Source organism: Clupea harengus, chromosome 11 (genome assembly GCF_900700415.2).
Source record: "Clupea harengus chromosome 11, Ch_v2.0.2, whole genome shotgun sequence".
Lineage (NCBI taxonomy): Eukaryota > Metazoa > Chordata > Actinopteri > Clupeiformes > Clupeidae > Clupea > Clupea harengus.
The window spans coordinates 18,051,359-18,069,126 of record NC_045162.1 but is presented as its reverse complement, the minus strand read 5'-3'; the positions used below and the strand labels follow the sequence as shown (position 1 = coordinate 18,069,126).

Sequence of the window (17,768 nt, the reverse complement as noted above, 5' to 3'; positions counted from 1 at the left end):
ATGGTCGTTTAATTGGCTTATCTAAAGTTACCATTGAGAATGTAAAAAAACTGTATGATGGATTACTATTACATAAAGCATTTTTGTTATGGTTGTTATTCGCAGGAAGATGTACACAAGTTTGGCTCTGGGTGATGTCTTAGTCTCTCACCTGTAGTGTGTGTAGCTGCGTGCTTAGGTTTACCAGTCTTTGGCATACCTCCTGAAAGCCCAAAAAAGCCAAGTTAGAGTGAAACACAGCAGAGTGAAACCGCATTGATCCCTATGTTTTTGGATATTGAAAAGTTCTGAGAACTGAGATAGAAATCAGTTGTTTTTACTTATTTCACAAATGTTTAGTTAGCTCTAACTAGCCCTTCCACCAGAAAGTTCACTATGGCAGCAATTCTATTTCTGGTATTTAATTTCTAAGAGCAACATAAGTGTGTAGTTTCTCCAGGTGATCCAAATTGTAATCCAGTGATTTAAATTTGCATCTGCATGCTGGACATCAGGAGGACTTACCTCATTGGGTGTCCTGTTGTGCAGCTGGTTACCATTTCTGTCCTGCTGCAATAAACACACAGAGACATTAAAACCCCACAGGCAATGTTTACCCATGTACAAAATGAGTCTCTGAATGCAGAGCAAACTGTATGGTTAAGGTCATACCTTTGCGCTGTTCACATCATGTGTGCCATTGACTGAAATTGTCTCTCCATCTGAATAACACATTAGGGGAGAGGCATGTTAATAAAATACAAAATCCATTTGTCTATATGAACATCCATTCTTCTTGGTTCTATTCCTACAGAGGCAAGGCCGGGGACTTACTGCTCACTGGCGCCCCTGTGTGGTTCGGTTCACCATTGGAACTGCTTGAGTGAGGGAGCTCAATGGTAGAGCCTAGCAGCAACTCGCTCAATCTATCCACTGATAGGGAAACGACAAGAGGGAGGGAAGGAGAGGGTGTCAGAAAAATTCCACAAAATACACAAGCCATGTATTACTACACCTGCATTCAATGAGAGATCAAACATGTCTATTTTTTCCACTTCACAAGTCACATTTAATCTGCCAATAGTAAAATAATCTGAATGGTGTATTTTAGATTTAAAAGACAATAATGTTTGAGGATATCGTGGATCAGTATGTTCTTTTCACACTAACAGGCTTGCCTATTTCATGTTTGATGTGAACCTTAAACAAATAGCCTTTACAAATAAACCTACCACAGTTTGCTAAGAACGACAGATCTCTAATGAAAAAAATTCAAATATTTACTTTAGTCGGTCACCAGGATACTATAACTAAGCTCTTCATATTTATGTTACCAGGGTAACAAGGTGAGTTGCTCAGGGATATTATCACACCAGCGTACGATAGGAAGGAGATCTATTCACCTCAACCCTTCTCTATTTGCCCCCTTCTCTATCCCTCTCTCACACCATCTCTTTAACTCTCACCCCTTTCCATCACTCTCTTCTCCTGTCTCTTACCTTCGGCAATGGCGTCAGTGAGGATCTTCTCCGCTGGTGGCGCGTGGGGTGTGTCCGCCCTGAAGAGGTTTCTGTTGTTGTTGGGGACCGTGACCTCCTGGGTGCTGGTGACCTCGGCCAGGTCACCGAAGAGGGTCACCCGCTCCTGCAGGAGCTCCAACACCTCACGGTCTTTCTGCTGGATGTCAGCTGTTACAGAGGGACAGGGAAAAGAGAGAGAGGGAAATTCAGTACGTGTATAAAGAGGAACACAATTCTGTTTAAAAGTTGATCTATTTGAACTGTTTCCTACATTTTCAGAGAGACGAAGAGCAAGAGAGAGAGAGAAAATGCCTTAATTTGAGGGTGGAAATAGTCCATACATCTGAATGTAATACTAACCAGCCAGCATGCTCTCATTCACTTTCATTCATTTCTGGGTATTCCAAATTTAAGTGAATGAGTGTCTTAGGCAGTTTGTTTATTTTAGCAAGGGGAACACTAGGGCGTGCTGCCTCTAATCACAAGAACAATGCAAGTTTCATCTTTGAGTGTGACCCAGATAATTACAGACTCAAAGGGAGAGAGAGAGAGAGAGAAAAACAGGGAACTCAGAAAGGAATTAAGAGTTGAAGAAAAAATTGAGTAGAAGGGACAAGAGCACCATACACTGCGAGGGTTTCCCAGGGCACTGACCTCTAAGCCGGCGGAGTAAAGCCTTGTCCTCCGTCTCAATGAGGGGGAAGTCCTCTCTGGACGGGCAGCTGAGAGAGAGAGAGAGAGAGAACATGTGAAATTTTGAGCACTGGGCCCGAGGGGGCTTCTGGGCTTATGTGGGTAGTGTGGGTTTAATATTGAACATCTTGGTGTCTGGTAGTGTATGCTTTTCTATGCAGTGTATGTGTGTGGTGGTATGGATACAGCGGTAGGTCTGATGCCTGTCAAATATGTGAGGCACTTCCAGTTGCAGTTTCCTTTGAAGACAACGTTTATGTCTGTGGGTGTGCACAGATGTTTGTGTGTGTGTGTGTGTGTGTGTGTCTGTGTGAGTGAGCATGACGGTGGCCAGTGCTGTGCGGTGTGTAAACCCTCCCCGACCCTGACACCTTAAGATACGTGCTAGCGAAAGATGCTAGCACCCACGGGTTTCAGCCTCCTTGCTAGCGCGGCTGTTTGAGTTGGAGTCCGGTGTGGTACTGTGCTTGTCTACACAACACAGTGTACATAACCACACTTACTCACCAGCTGACTGTCTGCTGGATGATGCGCATCCAGCTCTTCCTGACGTCTTTGGATGCGGCGTGCAGTTCGTACATCTCTGGGGGGGTGGACCCACTGATGAGGAACATGCCTCGCTCCTGATTGGCTATGTCCCTAACGATCAGATTCTGCAGCGACAGCACTGCGGGCTTATCCTGAGAACAGACAGGGGGTTTTGTCATTAGTGCTACTGTTGTTGTTGTCACAGTTACCTGATACGTGGCGGGAAAGAGAGGGGTTGTGACTCACCAGACAGGGGAAGAAGTACTTCTGGTCTTTTTCTTGCATGAACACCAGGATGTCCGTCATCAGCAGGACTTGAACATCTACCAACACAACAACAGGTTTATTAATACACTGTTATAAATGGCAAGACACACAGTGAACACACTCACGCTTTTCCTTTCCAAAAAAGATGTTTGCCAAAGGCTCAAGACAGCACACACACACACACACAAAAGGCACACTTGCAGACACACATGCCATAATATGTAAACACACTCTCACCGACACAAACGTCCCCTTCCTGATTGCATTTGCCTATGCATTTCATCGTTCGTTGACACCTTTAACCACTTCAACATCAGATAACATAAGTGACTGGCTGTAATCCTGAGAGTGTGGATATGTGCAAGTGCCTCTTAGTGACATCTTATACCTGTGTCTACAACTACAGTGTGTTTGTCTTGTCTATGCATATGTCTATATGTCTGCCTAGGTGACTGTTTTTGTTGTGGTGTGGTATATGTTAATGTCTTCAGTTGTGGGGAAGTGTTATTGAAAGCTATCTCTATGTCTCTGTAACAGTGCCTATTTTTGTTGTTAACTCTGTCTCACTGGGTCACTGGAAGTGTCCATCTATTCACTACACTTGCACCTATCTCTGTATCCTGTCACCTTCCTCTGCCCAAGGCATTCCTCTGTGTTTCAGCATATACCTAATGATCCCTGTGCCCTCTGCTTATTGCTCATGCTTGTGTTCATGTCTCTTCAAGTCTCTTCGTCCCCTGAGCTCATCCCCCAAGTGTTACCTTTGAGCCGCGAGTTGGCCGTCTTCCACAGCAGCGTGCCCTCGTGCACCAGCCTGCGCCGGAGCAGCTCACTGCCGCGGAACACACCGCCGCCCCGCACCTCGGTTTCGGCACGGGGGTCCAGCCGGGCGCGGATCTCCTGCAACCGCTGCGTTTGCTCCAGCTCCTGCACCTGCTGGTCCACCGAGCTGAGCAGCTCCCGCAGCAGCGTCAGCCCCTGTGCCAGTGACTCCGACTCCTCCTCACTCCCTGTAGAGACGCAGTGGGACAGCACAGGGGTTACTTACTGTACTACTGCTATTTTATTATGCCTGTGATGTGACATGACTTGGTATGTCTGTGTTTTTAGGATACTGTGCTTTGGTTATTCGGTAATTCGGTAACATTTACTTCACTTAACAGAAATAGAGAGGCGTGGAGGTGATGAGTGGTACAGGAAAGATAGAGAGGAGAGACAGGATGCTTCGGTAGTATTAACACAAAATAAAAAACGACTGCCCAAAGTCTGTAGGAGGTAAACAAAGCATTTGATCTTGCAACGTATTTACATGAAGTCAAGCCGGGAAATACTTAAGCGATTTGAATGCACAATCTGTCACACTTCTTTAGCTGCTAAGAGCTCAGCAAGACCCTTGTTTACCTTTTGTGTTGTCCAGGATACGCTGAATGAGGACTGGGTACTTGGTGATGCGCTGTGTGACCAGCAGGATGCATTCTTGGACACCATGGCGACGCAACAGGGGTCCCCTGCTAATCCGCTGTAGAGGAAAGGAATCGCAGTAGAACCGGCCATGAGTGATGATGTCATAGGTTTCATCCATACACACATTACACAGAGTTTCTGTACTTCATTCAATCATTCACTTCATTTGCTTGTTCATCATGTACGCGTAACAGAAAAAGGGTGTAGAATGGTGTGAATTTCATGAACACACATACAGAAATCCTCAACTTTCCCAATTTCAAATATTATAGTTACACATCAGATACCAGACACCAGATACAGTGATGAGGTGAGATTTAATTTACATTTAGTCATTTAGCAGACGCTTTTATCCAAAGCGACGTACAAAGGACAAAACAATCAAGCTACGAGCAACAGAGACCTAGTGAAACAATAAATACTACTTTACATAAGGAATAAAAAGTGCAGGAATGTAACGACTGTGTGTGCGAGTTAAGCTCTAGTTAGAGGAGATAGCATTAGAGGAAAGATAAGGAGAGGTAGAGGAAGGAAGAGGAAGGGAGAGGAAGTACAAGTTAGGAAAGGAGGTGCTGGGTCTTCAAGAGCTTCACACCATTGTGTGTCTCTGTTACGGGTGTTTTACTCCTTCATCTCTCCCTCCTCTGTCTCTCACCCGTATGAACTGCTGGAATCTCTTGTCTCTGGCCAGGAGCTCCTTGTAGAGTTTGACAGCCTTTAGGTGGCGACTGCAGAACTCAGCATAGGACTTCCTCATTTCATCAGCATATTGGCCTGAGAACTGCAAGGGAACGCAGAGGAACAAAAGTGTGTGTGAGCGTGTGAGAGAATGCAGGCGTGTGTTGACCTGGGTGCTATGTGTTCGTGACTGTGAATATTATAATGTCTTTGCAAGTATTGTGTAGTTATTACTGATGGTTGTCATGTGTGCCAGCTCCTCCCTTCTTAAGCTTTTAATAGAATTCCTAGGTGTGTTTCTTTATGGTGTTAATCCATGTTTCCTTGTTCCACCAGTATGACTACGACATAATTCATAATGATGATGTGTGTGTGTGTGTGTGTGTGCCTGTGTGAGTGTGTTAGTGTTATTCCCCCTCTCTACCTGTTCCAACAGCACGTCTCCCAGCTGGTGGATGGTGAAGTTGGTGCTGCTGCCGGGGGCCAGGCTGTGGTTCTTCCTCATGAGCAGCTGTGAGACGAAGCGCTGGTGCAGGTCCAGCAGCCGGTCCAGGCAGGGGAAGATGGCATGCACCACGCCCGGCTCCAGCATCAGCTCCTCCAGCATGCCCCGCCGGAACAGCTCCATGATCCGCAGCGTCCGCACATGGTGCAGCTCTGTCTGGATCAGCTCTGGGAGGAGGAAGAGAGGTGAGAGAGGGTGAGAGAGAGAGAGAGAGAGAAAGCAAAATATGGAGAGGGAAGGGTTAGGTGAAGGGAGAGAGGGAGGAGGACATTCCACTTAGGACTGAATTATGATCAAATATGGCTCAACATCCCATAACTCTCTCCAGGGTCCAGGGTCAGGGTGACCAGGGTCATTTATAAAAACAGAGGGGAAGGATTAGGATAGATAGACACAGGGAAGACGGGAGTCAGAGGTGGTAGTCAGGGCTCACCGTAGATGACGTCCTGACGCTTGATAATATCTTTGCGGTGCGTCTGCAGGTAGGAGGAGTCGACGGCCATGCTCCAGGAGTCACCCACAAAGTCACGGCCCTCCTTCGCCAGTTCCTCCAGCACAGACGCGTAGTACGTCTCACCTGGGAGGGTCAGGAGAGGGGAGGATTGGAGAGAGCAGCTTTAACCTTCCCAACACATCATCTCTTACATTGAGTTGTCTTCACCCTCTCTCCATTTGTATCACATTCCCAGGATCTTTCTCTCTCCCAATTCACCTCTTTCAACTCCATCCTTCATCTCACTCCATCCCATCTTCCACCTAATTAATGAGTTTATGAATGCTTCCCTCTCTCTCTCTGTGCCTGTCTTACCCTCATCGTTCAGCGACTCCATGGACATGGCTCTGTTCCTGAAGTTCAGAGAGTCTGTGGACTGAGACAGGATCCTCCGCAGGCCCAGTGGGGAGTCATCATTCAAGTTCCTACACACACACACACACACACATAGATTTAAATCCAAAACGGTAATATTGTGCTGACACACACCTAGTCAAAGCAACGCTCCCTTCCTTATCTTCCATTTAATCATGATTGCTATTCATTGGAACTACGAGGAAAGCCCTTCCTTATGAGTTTCATCAGCATTCCTTTGGTGAGGAAGAGTGTAAGGGCGAGAAGAGAATGTATTGGTCAGCTGAACTGTGGCCAGTGGACTCACCCTGCGATGTTATTGGTGGAGACACTCTTGGAGAGTGAGAGTCCGGAGCGGACCCGTCGGGCTCCAAGCAGAGACTGCCTAATGCTTTCTGAGGGGTAGATGGCTGAGCTGGGCCTCTCCTTCATCATGGGAGCTGGAGAGGGACACAAATATGACTCGCTCGATTAACAATGACACCACAATTAGAACCACATCAGTCATCAATCCAGCAGCTATTATCAAGCAGCTGCACCACTGAATGTCTCTTGTTTTGTACAGATACAGATGATATTCTCACAGGTGCACAAATGGTCGGTTGTGAATGTCTGACAGGGCCAGTGATGTTTGCTGATGACACATATAGATAACAATGAAAGCCGCAAGCCAATAAAGACTAACTTATTTCTTTAGAAGGTAGTAAAGTCAACACAGGCTTTTCCTGTTCACTGATGAAATGGAACTGTCCAAACCCTCATCTGCTGGCAGGACTTCCCTGGAACATGGACCAGTTCCACCAGTTCCACAGCAGTGACAACAATACTAAACACTACTAAGTGAGACTCTACAAACTAAAAAACACAATAGACCGACACTGGCTGACAGTAGTGGCCTTTTATGACCAACAGGTGGTAGTGTAGAGTCTAACTGGCATGTACAGTTAACTACATAAACCTCTTGAGAGAGAGGAGAGAAAAAGAGCAGAGGGAAAACAGGGTGAAGGAGGAACACTCACTTTTGGAGCGCAGGGCGACGTTCTGGAGGGCTGAGCTGTTGCGCACCAGGGCCAACTTCTGTTGCTGTAAATAACAGGAGGAACAACAGCAGTTACCATCAATTTCAGCTACAGTAGCTGACAACATTACAGCCTAAACATGACTAAGATGTTAAATAACTGTGGCCGAACGCCCCCGAAAACCTGAACCTGTTTACGGTGATTGTGATATCCAAATTCTTTTTAAGCTTTTAAAAACATGTAGACTTAATTTGAGATAAAAAAAATAGGTGTGTAAACCAAAAACATCCATTTTTATTGTTAAGATATTTCAGCTTTATAGATGTTACAATTCCAATGAGATGTTGGACTCGGGCCCACATATACCATGTTGCCATGACACTCCACTTACCTTTTGTTTCATTTTGGCACAGTTGGGCAGTGTGTCTCGACAGCGGTTGTGGATGGTGACATTGCAGGCTGCGAAAAACAAAAGCACAGGGCAGGGCCAGTCAGCCTGCAGACTTTGGTTCCCAAAAACACCACGACCCAAACACACAAACGTATGCAAATGCAGTGGCGTTGGTTCACAGGAAGGGGACCATGCAAATTTAAGCTCTACGCCCTTTCTCAAAGAGGAAATTAATTCTATTCAACATCCTCGCTTCTGGATTAAATGTTGAACACAAAAACGTGTTTATTTGAGACCTTAGACATTCAAAAAGGGACATTCCTTGAACCTATAGGATAGTCATCTCAGTCCAAGGTTATCCTAACAAGAGCAGTGGGGAAGCAGGAGTGGAGAAGATACATACTGTTCTGTTCTATACTCTGTCTACTGATTCACTGTGTAAATAATATGACCCATGTTGATGCAAGAAAGCCAAGTGCACTCCTCCACCATCCCACAATTCCCTATTCAAACCCCCCATCCTCACCAGTATGGTATCAAATACAGCACATTAGCATGAACTGTATGGAGAGATTGGTGACGGATATCCCCACACTGCTCTTAGTGGGTTGAGTGGGTGCCTATGCTAATTCCCTGACTTATGAGTTCTTATAAGGTTCCTGGGCTAATTCTCCTCTAAGTGCCTGTGCCAGTGTTCTCCCAACAATCTGCGCTAACTAGGCCCCCCGCCCTTCACAAACGAACGCAGGGCCCCCACCCCCACCCCCTGTGGTGCTGCTGTCATCCCTCTTTCAGGAACAGCCTTCCTTTTCTGTCTGTCTCTCTCCATCTCCGACTCGCCCCCCTCCTTCACCCTCTCTTCTCCGCTGACAGCCCTCTCCATCCTCTCAGACCCCCCACTCTCATTTCTCCTCATTGTTAGATGGGCTACCCCTTCCTGTGAACTGTTTGGAAGGCAGGAAGTCCTCTTTAAACAGGGCCAAGATGAGGCAGGAGGTGAGTATATGTGTGTGTGGGGGTGGAGATGAGGTGGGTAGGGAGGTTCTGTTTGATGCCTGGTGGAACTGTGGGTTGGGGTCAAAGGAGGCGATCTGGGGAAGAGGGGGGTGAAGGAGAGAGGCCTTGTCTTTCATCCCTGCTATACAATGGCAGCATATAGCTCAGAATAGCTCATTTGTGGGTTCCTGTCTGCTCACTGTCTTGACTTTTTCATCTAAATACCTGTCAGTCAGTCATTTTTTAAATCATTTGAATGTGCTGTGGTGGGAAAGCAGGAAAATAAAGGTCATTTGAATTACATGAAGTAAATATTACTATGAATACTAAACAACACAGATAAAAAGACTTGCGCACTTTTTTTTTTACGCAAGACTTGAAATACCACCGGACCATCACCAAAGACCGGTTGTGAGCATGAATCATGAGGAAGATAACAACATGATTGCTGTGTCATGAGCTGAGTTTCTGAGGAACAGACAGATGCACTGATAAGATGACCGGGACAATGACGTCAAATCACAGGAAACACACCAACAGCTTTCAGCTTGCCTCAATCTGAATAACAACAATTATCCAGGCAGTGGTGTATAAAGTACCCAAAAGCCATACTTGAGTAAAAGTAAAGATACCTTACTGGAAAATGACTCAAGTAAAAGTAAAAGTAACCTTTTAGAATACTACTTGAGTAAAAGTCTTAAAGTATCTGATCTTTACTGTACTTAAGTATCAAAAGTAATTTTCTGACATTAAATGTACTTAAGTATTGAAAGTACAAGTACAAGTAAATGCTGTTAATAAAAAAGCAAAGGGTCAGAATTTTGAGAATTATGAAGTTTATTCCGACTAGAATGAGCATACTTATAAACTGGGCCTTATTTGAACACAATTTGAACACAATAGGAAATACTAAAGCAGCACCGAAAGTAACAACCCAGTCATACTTGAAACTGAAAAATGTTTTGTTCATCTTCAAACAAAACGTCCCTCTGCTGGTGGCATTAAATGAAGAGGTCATGGGGTTTTCTCATTTTTTGATTGAGACCTGTGTGCTTTTGCTTCGATTATTGTTGTGTCCCCTTCGTTGTTGATCTTAATGTTTTGGATATATCCTTCCACTGCATATTGCAGTCCATTTTGCCTTGATCTGGAGGATATCGCGGAGATATTACTCCAAAAAGAATCACTGACACTGACAGACAGTATAGTGCATGAACGAGTTCAAAAGATGTAGCAACAGTAACTAAGAGGACGGGGCTTTTGCGAACAGTGCGCATTAACGTGCGCTAGGACCACTGATTTGCCAAACCTGCTTGCAGTCTGTGTTCTACCCCAGTCCCCGACGTTGGTCTCGTCTTTTTTTCTAAAGATGATTTGATTTTGTAACGAGTAACGAAAGTTTCAGGGGAAATGTATCGGAGTAAAAGTATCAGTTTTCTTTGCAAAATGTAGCGAAGTAAAAGTAAAAGTAAACAGAAATATAAGTAGTAAAGTAAAGTACAGATATCCAAAAAAACGACTTAAGTACAGTAACGAAGTATTTCTACTTTGTTACTATACAACACTGTATCCAGGGTATTCAAATACTTTGCAATAACCAGGTTTTATACTCTTTAGTACTGCTACAGTTCAGGGGAGAGTTCAGTGTGTTGTGGTTGTGATGTCTGACTGCTTCAGTGCAATTCAGATAAGCTGTGATAAGACAGCAGGGACTATGTCAAACCTAGTCCATGCTCATGTGGATGTTGTGATGAGAAGCTGTGTGCAGAGCCTCTGTGCATATTTCTGTCAAACTGAGTGTGTGTGTGTGTGTGTGTGTGTGTGTGTGTTTGGATGTGTGTGTGTGTGAGCCAGTCCACAACTTTGCTCAACACAGGGATGTCTTTGTTCCCCTCCACAGCAGCCCCAGGCCAACACTTGTGAGCTCATGTGCGTGCTGACATACCCTCACACACAGACACACATGCATACACACACACACCTACTGACACACACACAGAGAGAGAGAGAGAGAGAGAGAGAAAGAGAGACAGAAAAATCACATTTTCGCTGTTTTAAAAGTCTTACACCCGAGCCATTTGAACTAAATTACACGCATGCTTCCAACGCAAGCTATAAGTGGACAAACAACCCTGCAGTATACTATTGGCGGCGTTTATTTCCTCCTAAAGATAGAATTTCCACTGCACTTAAGAGGGAAACACCCAGCTGAAGTGCATGTGCACATTTAGACCAGCTTTCATTAGAAACCTCAGAGAACCTTGGGTCCACATCAGGAACAAAGAGACTCCGCCAGTGCTCTCTCCAGAACATATAATGACAGACACACTGGTGACCTATTCTTGGCCTCAGACTCACAAACATGTAGCAAGAGAAACAGAGAGACAGAGAGAGAGCGAGAGAGAGAGAAAGAGAGAGAGAGAGAAATGCAAAGGAGAAATAAACACACACACACAGAAAGAGAGAGAGAGAAATAGTCTTTCCAATGCAGAGAAGAAACAGAGTTGAATACACAGACATACACACATACAGTGAGGAAGTGAGTGGGAGAGAGAGAGAGAGAGAGGGAGAGAGAGAGATAGAGAGAAATGCAAAGGAGAAATAAACACACACACACACAGAAAGAGAGAGAGAAAGAGAAATAGTCTTTCCAATGCAGAGAAGAAACAGAGTTGAATACAGACATACACACATACAGTGAGGAAGTGAGTGGGAGAGAGAGAGAGAGAGAGAGAGATGGAGAAAGAGAGAGAGAGATGGAGAAAGAGAGAGAGAGAGGGAGAAAGCACCTCCAACGCTAAACAAACAGGCCTTGCCCCGAATCACTAAACTAACATAACTGAGCCAGAGCTCAAACAATCACTGCCTTCACTGTGAGCTTGCTGTCTGCTCAGACACAACATAGAAACCAGACGTTGCTAATACTCCCTTTCTTCTAGACCTCATTAACCACCATTTCAGATAAGAACTGCTCTCAAAAAACAACACTAGATCTCTTAAATGCCACTTCAAGGCGCATCGACCCTATTCACTCCGGGAGAAATAGTGATGGGACTTTGTATTTATTAGGCATTGCATCTCTGCTGAAACAAGTGGGGGGGAGCGTGGATGACACAGGTGGCACAAGGAGTCCACTCTACAGCACAGGCGTGCTTGGAGCACCTAGGGCCCTCGCCATGTAACAAGCCGGTGTGACTCATGTTTAATGAGACAGAATTAACCCGAGCCATTCAGAGGCACAGCCATCACCAAAGCCCGGGGGACTCCTTTCCTAAAAAGCTGCTCTCATGAATCTCAGCCTCAAGTGCCAGCCAGGAAACTGACTTGCACTTGCTCTTCACGACACATGTTTCGGCACAATAGCTTTTTGTGTAACTGCTTTGCTCTTTTTTTTTTTTTTACTTTTCCTGGTTACTTGCATTGTTTATGATGATGCTCAGCAGGGATACATCCTTTGTAAGTCGCTTTGGATAAAAGCGTCTGCTAGATGACTAAATGTCTAAGTGTAAATGTACATCGATTAAATGGCAAAGAATCAGCACTGGGCAATAAACGTAAGGACTTGGATGGTTCTGCTATTGCTATCAGTCAGCGGGTTTCATGCCAGTGCATCACTGGCCTTTTCTTTTATTCATGAGTGCATTCAGTGGGTCATTCTCTTTACATGACACGCCATACTTCAGTAGACCTAGTGCAGGTCCAAGTGGAAAAACACTCAAAACTAGGTGCACCACAAAAACCATTAAATGGTTGATGTTTGTTGATTACAGAAGCAGTTGTACCAAACTGTCAATACCAGCATCACCATAAATCACATTCACTTCACACAGTCAACACATCTTATTCAGTCTCCAAACCATGGCTCACCTTGTTCTCTGCACCACTTAAACACCATGCCATTATTAACGCTTAACTGCTATATGAGGTTATGGTGGAATTGCATAGGATATCCTGCATAATCTGCATGTTAATATGAAGCTAAGGCCTCAGATTAGGTTAGAGGGGGGTAAACAACGGCCCAGTGGAAATTAATCTGACTGTTAATCAGTCTGGGAGATTATCTCCCATGTACTGACACAGCACAGTGGATCTGGCCGTGCATCGCACACAAAGATAAAGACACACGCACATACACAGACACGCACATACATATATATATATGTGCATGCTCACATACATATTGCTTGCGTGTATGGACCATTCTGCATCACTAAGGAATATTAAAATGATCCTGGCCATAGCATCCATGTTAGCCTAAAGCTTTTTTTGCATACACACACTCACATACACACATGCACACACACGTTCACACACACACAAACAGAGAGAGAGAGAGAGAGGTTTTAACACCTCAGAATCAATACGTCTTTATCATGATCCAAGCTCGGCTTGCCCAGGGGCTATGTGCTGGTGTACAACACTTACTTGTTCTCATGTCATTTGGGCCCATGGTCCTCCAGGGCCTGCTATGATCTGATTTACCTTCAGTGAGGGCATGCATAACATCATCCATTTGCAGATCAAGCCGCTAGTTGGTGTTGCAGGCGCTAATCCTCAGATCTATGCCAAGTGATGGATGAGCGTGTCACATCACATCACATTAAGACCAATCAGTGTCATTCCCTACATGAGGTCTCACTGGTGCTAATGCATGTTTATTATTCACCTCAGAGCCTCAGTCTAATGAAGAGCAGGCTCTATTGGATTGAATACTGAGCTTCTGACCACAGAAGTGATGTAAGACAGATCGAGTGTCTGCTATCTCGAGGTCAAGTTTGAAATCATTTAATCGTATGAAAATAACCAAGCCTTCCAACAACTATACACACTGGGCTGATATTCTGAGGTAAGGTTTTCTCTTAAGAAATTATGCACCAGATATGATCACAAACAAAACAGCTAAAGATATTATAAAATGCTTTTGAAGTTAGTAAATCTTGTGTTTTACCTCATAAGCAGTTCAATATTAAACCTGCCTATCTCCAGTCATTATCCATTGTCCATTACTTATGCATAATTATGCATGGCTCATATTCCATAAGAATCAGCCCAGGTTCAGGGGAGGGCCTTGACCCCCATTAAAACACCTCAGTGTCAGCTGCCTCGACATATGACCCTTTGCTTTTAACCATTCAAGCATGGGAGGGTCAAAATGTTAAGCATAACTCATCTATTATTTACATTTTTCAGAGCGGCCCTCTGTGTGTGTGGGCATGTGTGTGTGGTGTGTGTGTGTGTGTTTGTGTGTGTGTGTGTGTGTGGGTGGGTGTGTGCACTCAGTGTATTTAGTATGGGCCCCCAGGATATAGGTTTATGTATGTATGTAAGTCTCTGTAGTGTATGTGTGTGTGTGTGTGTCTATGTGTATGTGTGTCTCTCTGTGTGTGTGTGTGTGTGTGTGTGTGTGTGTGTGTGTGTGTGTGTGTGTGTGTGTGTGTGTGTGTGTGTGTGTGTGTGTGTGTGTGTATGCACGCACATGGTCAGTGTATTTGCCTGCAGCATGTGTGTGTGAGACAGACTGCTTGTTAATCTCTCACACTCACATCTCTATCCCCAGATGCACTAATTCCAGATTACAGTTGGAGGGGTTGGGGGTACTGGGGAGTGGATGGGTGAGTGTGTGTGTGTGTGTGTGTGTGTGGAGGGGGGGCGGACAGACAGCAGCTGTGGGGTGGGCACAGGAGGGCTTCATGGATAGTGCAAACAAAGGAGCCACATGCCAACCTAAGACTACGGCCTTTAGCACAGACTCCAGCCTAATCCCTGTGCTAGCAGCCTGTGCTCTGTAAGCAGTTTTCCAGGGATTTCATCCTCAGTTAATATCAAAACTGACACTGGACATTTCCAAATGGAGACACAGCAGAGGAAGACAAATGGGCACCGGCCAATCATATGGTTCATGGGACACCCAAGAGCAAAACACTTGAGCGTTCATGGGGCTAAAAAAGACATGAAACAAAGAAAGGGTTTTGAATCAGCCTTTGTCCAGTACAGTACAGAATGAAAGACACACACACACACACCTTTTTCTCTGTCCTGCCCACCCCCTCTCCTTTTTTTCTCTCTATCACTCTATTTCTCTAGCCTGGATACCAGACGAACTTAGCCCCGCCCACAACATTTTAGGTTGGGAAGTTCGGTCTGGTGTCGCTCCGTTGGGGAGAAACTATCTCCTCACAAAAATCTGTGAGGAGATAGATAGACCAATCAAATTGTCAGGGCGGGCTTTATACGATGATGGACAGATGATCAACCGTAACGTAATCAACCACGTCACCAAAGAGCTTTTGGGGTGAATTAGTTTTCAACAAACATGGCTGCCGTTGGAGAGCTGAAATGTGGAGATTCAAGTCTGTTTTAGAAAACATTGACAGCACATTCATTTTGAAAGAGGAACAGAGAAACGCGATCAAGGTATTTGTCGATCGAAAAGATGTTTTTGCCGTCCTTCCTACGGGATCCAGTAAAAGTTTAATGTATCAGCTGGCCCCATGGTCTACGTTATGGTCATACTACGCTGCTCTGATTGGTTCTAGATATATCCAATTGAGCGAAGAGGCATTTTTTTTCCTGGTTCGGTTGAAACACGCCCCATAATCACAGCCCAACGGAGCGGTATCAGACTCATATTCTGACTAGAATTATGAGTATGACATCGTCAGGCTACTATTTCTCCATCCCAGCAGCACTATCCAGCCTTATCGCTCTCTGTCCCTCTCTCTCACCTCCAGTGCCATCATCAATGATAATGTATTCATGCCCCACGTCGGTCCCAATGTCTCTGCTGCAGTTTAATTACCCCCTCGATTCTGAATCAATACCCTCTCACCCATGCCGGAGGCTACAGCTGTGCTTCCAAACACTCCCACAGAGTCGGTGCCCACTTACTCACTCTCTCTCTCTCTCTCTCTCTCTCTCTTCCGAACCAAAGGGTCTCCCCGATCGGCTCGTGGTTGGATGGGAAACCCCCCTCACCCCTCTGGCAACAGACATATGCGATTATAGCCCAATGTCGAATCCCTCCCCCACATCCTCTCCTCTCCTCTCCTCTCTCTTCTCTTCTCTGCTCTCGTCAATCCCTCCTCCTCTCCCCCTCTCGCCTGTACTGGCGCTCCTGGCTGGCTTGCTCATTTGAAAGCTGCACTTCAAAAGCATTGCAGGGTCAAGGTCAAGGGGTCAAGGTGAAAGCCTACCGGGCTGGTCGATGGCAAGACAAATCCGCCATGCCAGGTGAATCTGTCCGGGCCATTGTCTTGGAAGCACAGAAACGTATGATGCCATGAATAAAACTAAAAGGGCTTAACTGCTTTTTTCCCCCTACTTTGTCAAATTAGCTAATTTTTTTTAAGGGATAAAAGGCTCCCTATCTGCGACACATAGCTGGTGCCTTGTGTTCCACGTCACTAATTAAATCTCTTTCTTTCTCATTGTCTCAATCTGTTTGCCTCCTCCCTTGCTGTGCCTTCTCTCTCTCTCTCTCTCTCTTTTTTTTTCTTTCTGCGTCTCACCTTGGCTCTCCCTCCCTCTCATTAGCTGAAGTGGCATGTGCTTGACAGTGTGGAGGTGTTGAGTGTGATGGGAGGGTGCCTCTCTCACCCTGTAGTGTGCCTGAGCAGCAGAGAGGGAGGACAGTGAAGACACAAATCCATCCATCCCTCCCTCTTTCATTACTTTATCATATCTCTCTTCTCTTCTTCTAGCCCCTCATCCGTCTTCATCTCGACCATTGCTCTCTCTCTCTCTCTCTCTCTATCTTTCCTTCCACTCCATTATCCCCCTTTCTCATATTTCTGCTCCACATTCTCCTGATTGCATATTAATTCCAGCCATCACCCTCTTCGTTCCCCTCTCTTTATACACGTTTTATCCTCATCTTCCCATCTCAGCCTTTGTACTATTTTGCTGGCCTTGCCTTTCCTCCAGCAATGTCTATTGACATCTATTGATTCTTGTATAACTGTACAAGAACCCTGTAAACGCACATAATTATTTCTCGATCTTTCTTTCTTTCCCTCCCCCTCTATATCTTTCCTCCATCGATGTCTATGTCCTCATCCTCTTGCTTACATTCACACCTCCACCACACCGCCATTCTTGTCTCTCGGGCTCAGTCTTGCTATACAGTCTCCATCCATCTATGCGCCTTTCTATTTATTTTCCCCCCTCGTTCTCTTACTTCTACCCTCTAATGCTCCCCCTCCCCTCAGCTGTTCTGCCTGCTGCCCCATGGAGAGAGAGAGAGAGAGAGAGAAGAGAGAGGCATGCCCTCAGATCTGTCCTCCCCACACACTGCCACTATTGTCTGGGCAGGGCGGTGCGCGAGGGTGGGGGAGGCGTTGGAAGTCAGAAGCTTATTGATTTTCAAAGGTGTGGGGGGGGGGGGGGGGGACTGGAGGGGGGGGGGGTCATGGGTGGGTTAGAGCTGCAGTGAGCGGCTGCGGGAGGAATCCTTCCCTCCTGTTCGATCCCCTCCCTGCTCGACTCTCTCCTGCATGCTCATCTCTTTTCATATCTCTGTTGACTCTCCTTTTTCTCCCCTCTCTCTCTCTCTCTCTTTCTCCTTCACTTCCCCTCTCCTTTCCCTCACTATGTCTTTCCACTCCCTCATTTCCCCTAACAACATCAAACCTACCTAATCTTCCAAGGTTGAATCCCCCACGCATACCAACCACCCCTCTCTCTCTCACTCTCTCTCTCTCTTGCGCGGGCTATCGCCTTCATTCTTTTATACCACCCCCCCTTCGCACATTGATCGAGCACTTCCTCAGGGAGCCAAATCTGCTTTGCTGGGTAGAGTTGGACGATGACAAATGGCTCCGGTTTGCTGGCGCAGCGAGTTCCCATATGCGCCATAAATTCCCCCAGCAGCCACACGTTGCCA

At 45.6% G+C, this 17,768-nt stretch overlaps 1 protein-coding gene across 5 annotated transcripts in view; it reads right to left on the bottom strand.

Annotated features, from left to right (window-relative positions):
• arhgef2 (rho/rac guanine nucleotide exchange factor (GEF) 2) overlaps positions 1-17,768 on the bottom strand; it is a 47,319-nt gene that overhangs the window by 3,414 nt on the left and 26,137 nt on the right. For all 5 annotated transcript variants that reach the window (XM_031575871.2, XM_012822848.3, XM_031575872.2 and 2 more), the window contains 17 exons: positions 7,892-7,959; positions 7,501-7,564; positions 6,789-6,921; positions 6,443-6,552; positions 6,068-6,211; positions 5,554-5,801; positions 5,107-5,232; positions 4,389-4,506; positions 3,749-3,997; positions 2,967-3,043; positions 2,700-2,872; positions 2,154-2,221; positions 1,479-1,667; positions 814-912; positions 652-701; positions 505-549; positions 152-202 (listed from right to left, as the gene is read on the bottom strand). In XM_031575871.2, coding sequence (XP_031431731.1) covers positions 152-202; positions 505-549; positions 652-701; positions 814-912; positions 1,479-1,667; positions 2,154-2,221; positions 2,700-2,872; positions 2,967-3,043; positions 3,749-3,997; positions 4,389-4,506; positions 5,107-5,232; positions 5,554-5,801; positions 6,068-6,211; positions 6,443-6,552; positions 6,789-6,921; positions 7,501-7,564; positions 7,892-7,959 — 2,012 coding nt within the window. The remainder of the gene's footprint in view (positions 1-151; positions 203-504; positions 550-651; positions 702-813; positions 913-1,478; positions 1,668-2,153; positions 2,222-2,699; positions 2,873-2,966; positions 3,044-3,748; positions 3,998-4,388; positions 4,507-5,106; positions 5,233-5,553; positions 5,802-6,067; positions 6,212-6,442; positions 6,553-6,788; positions 6,922-7,500; positions 7,565-7,891; positions 7,960-17,768) is intronic.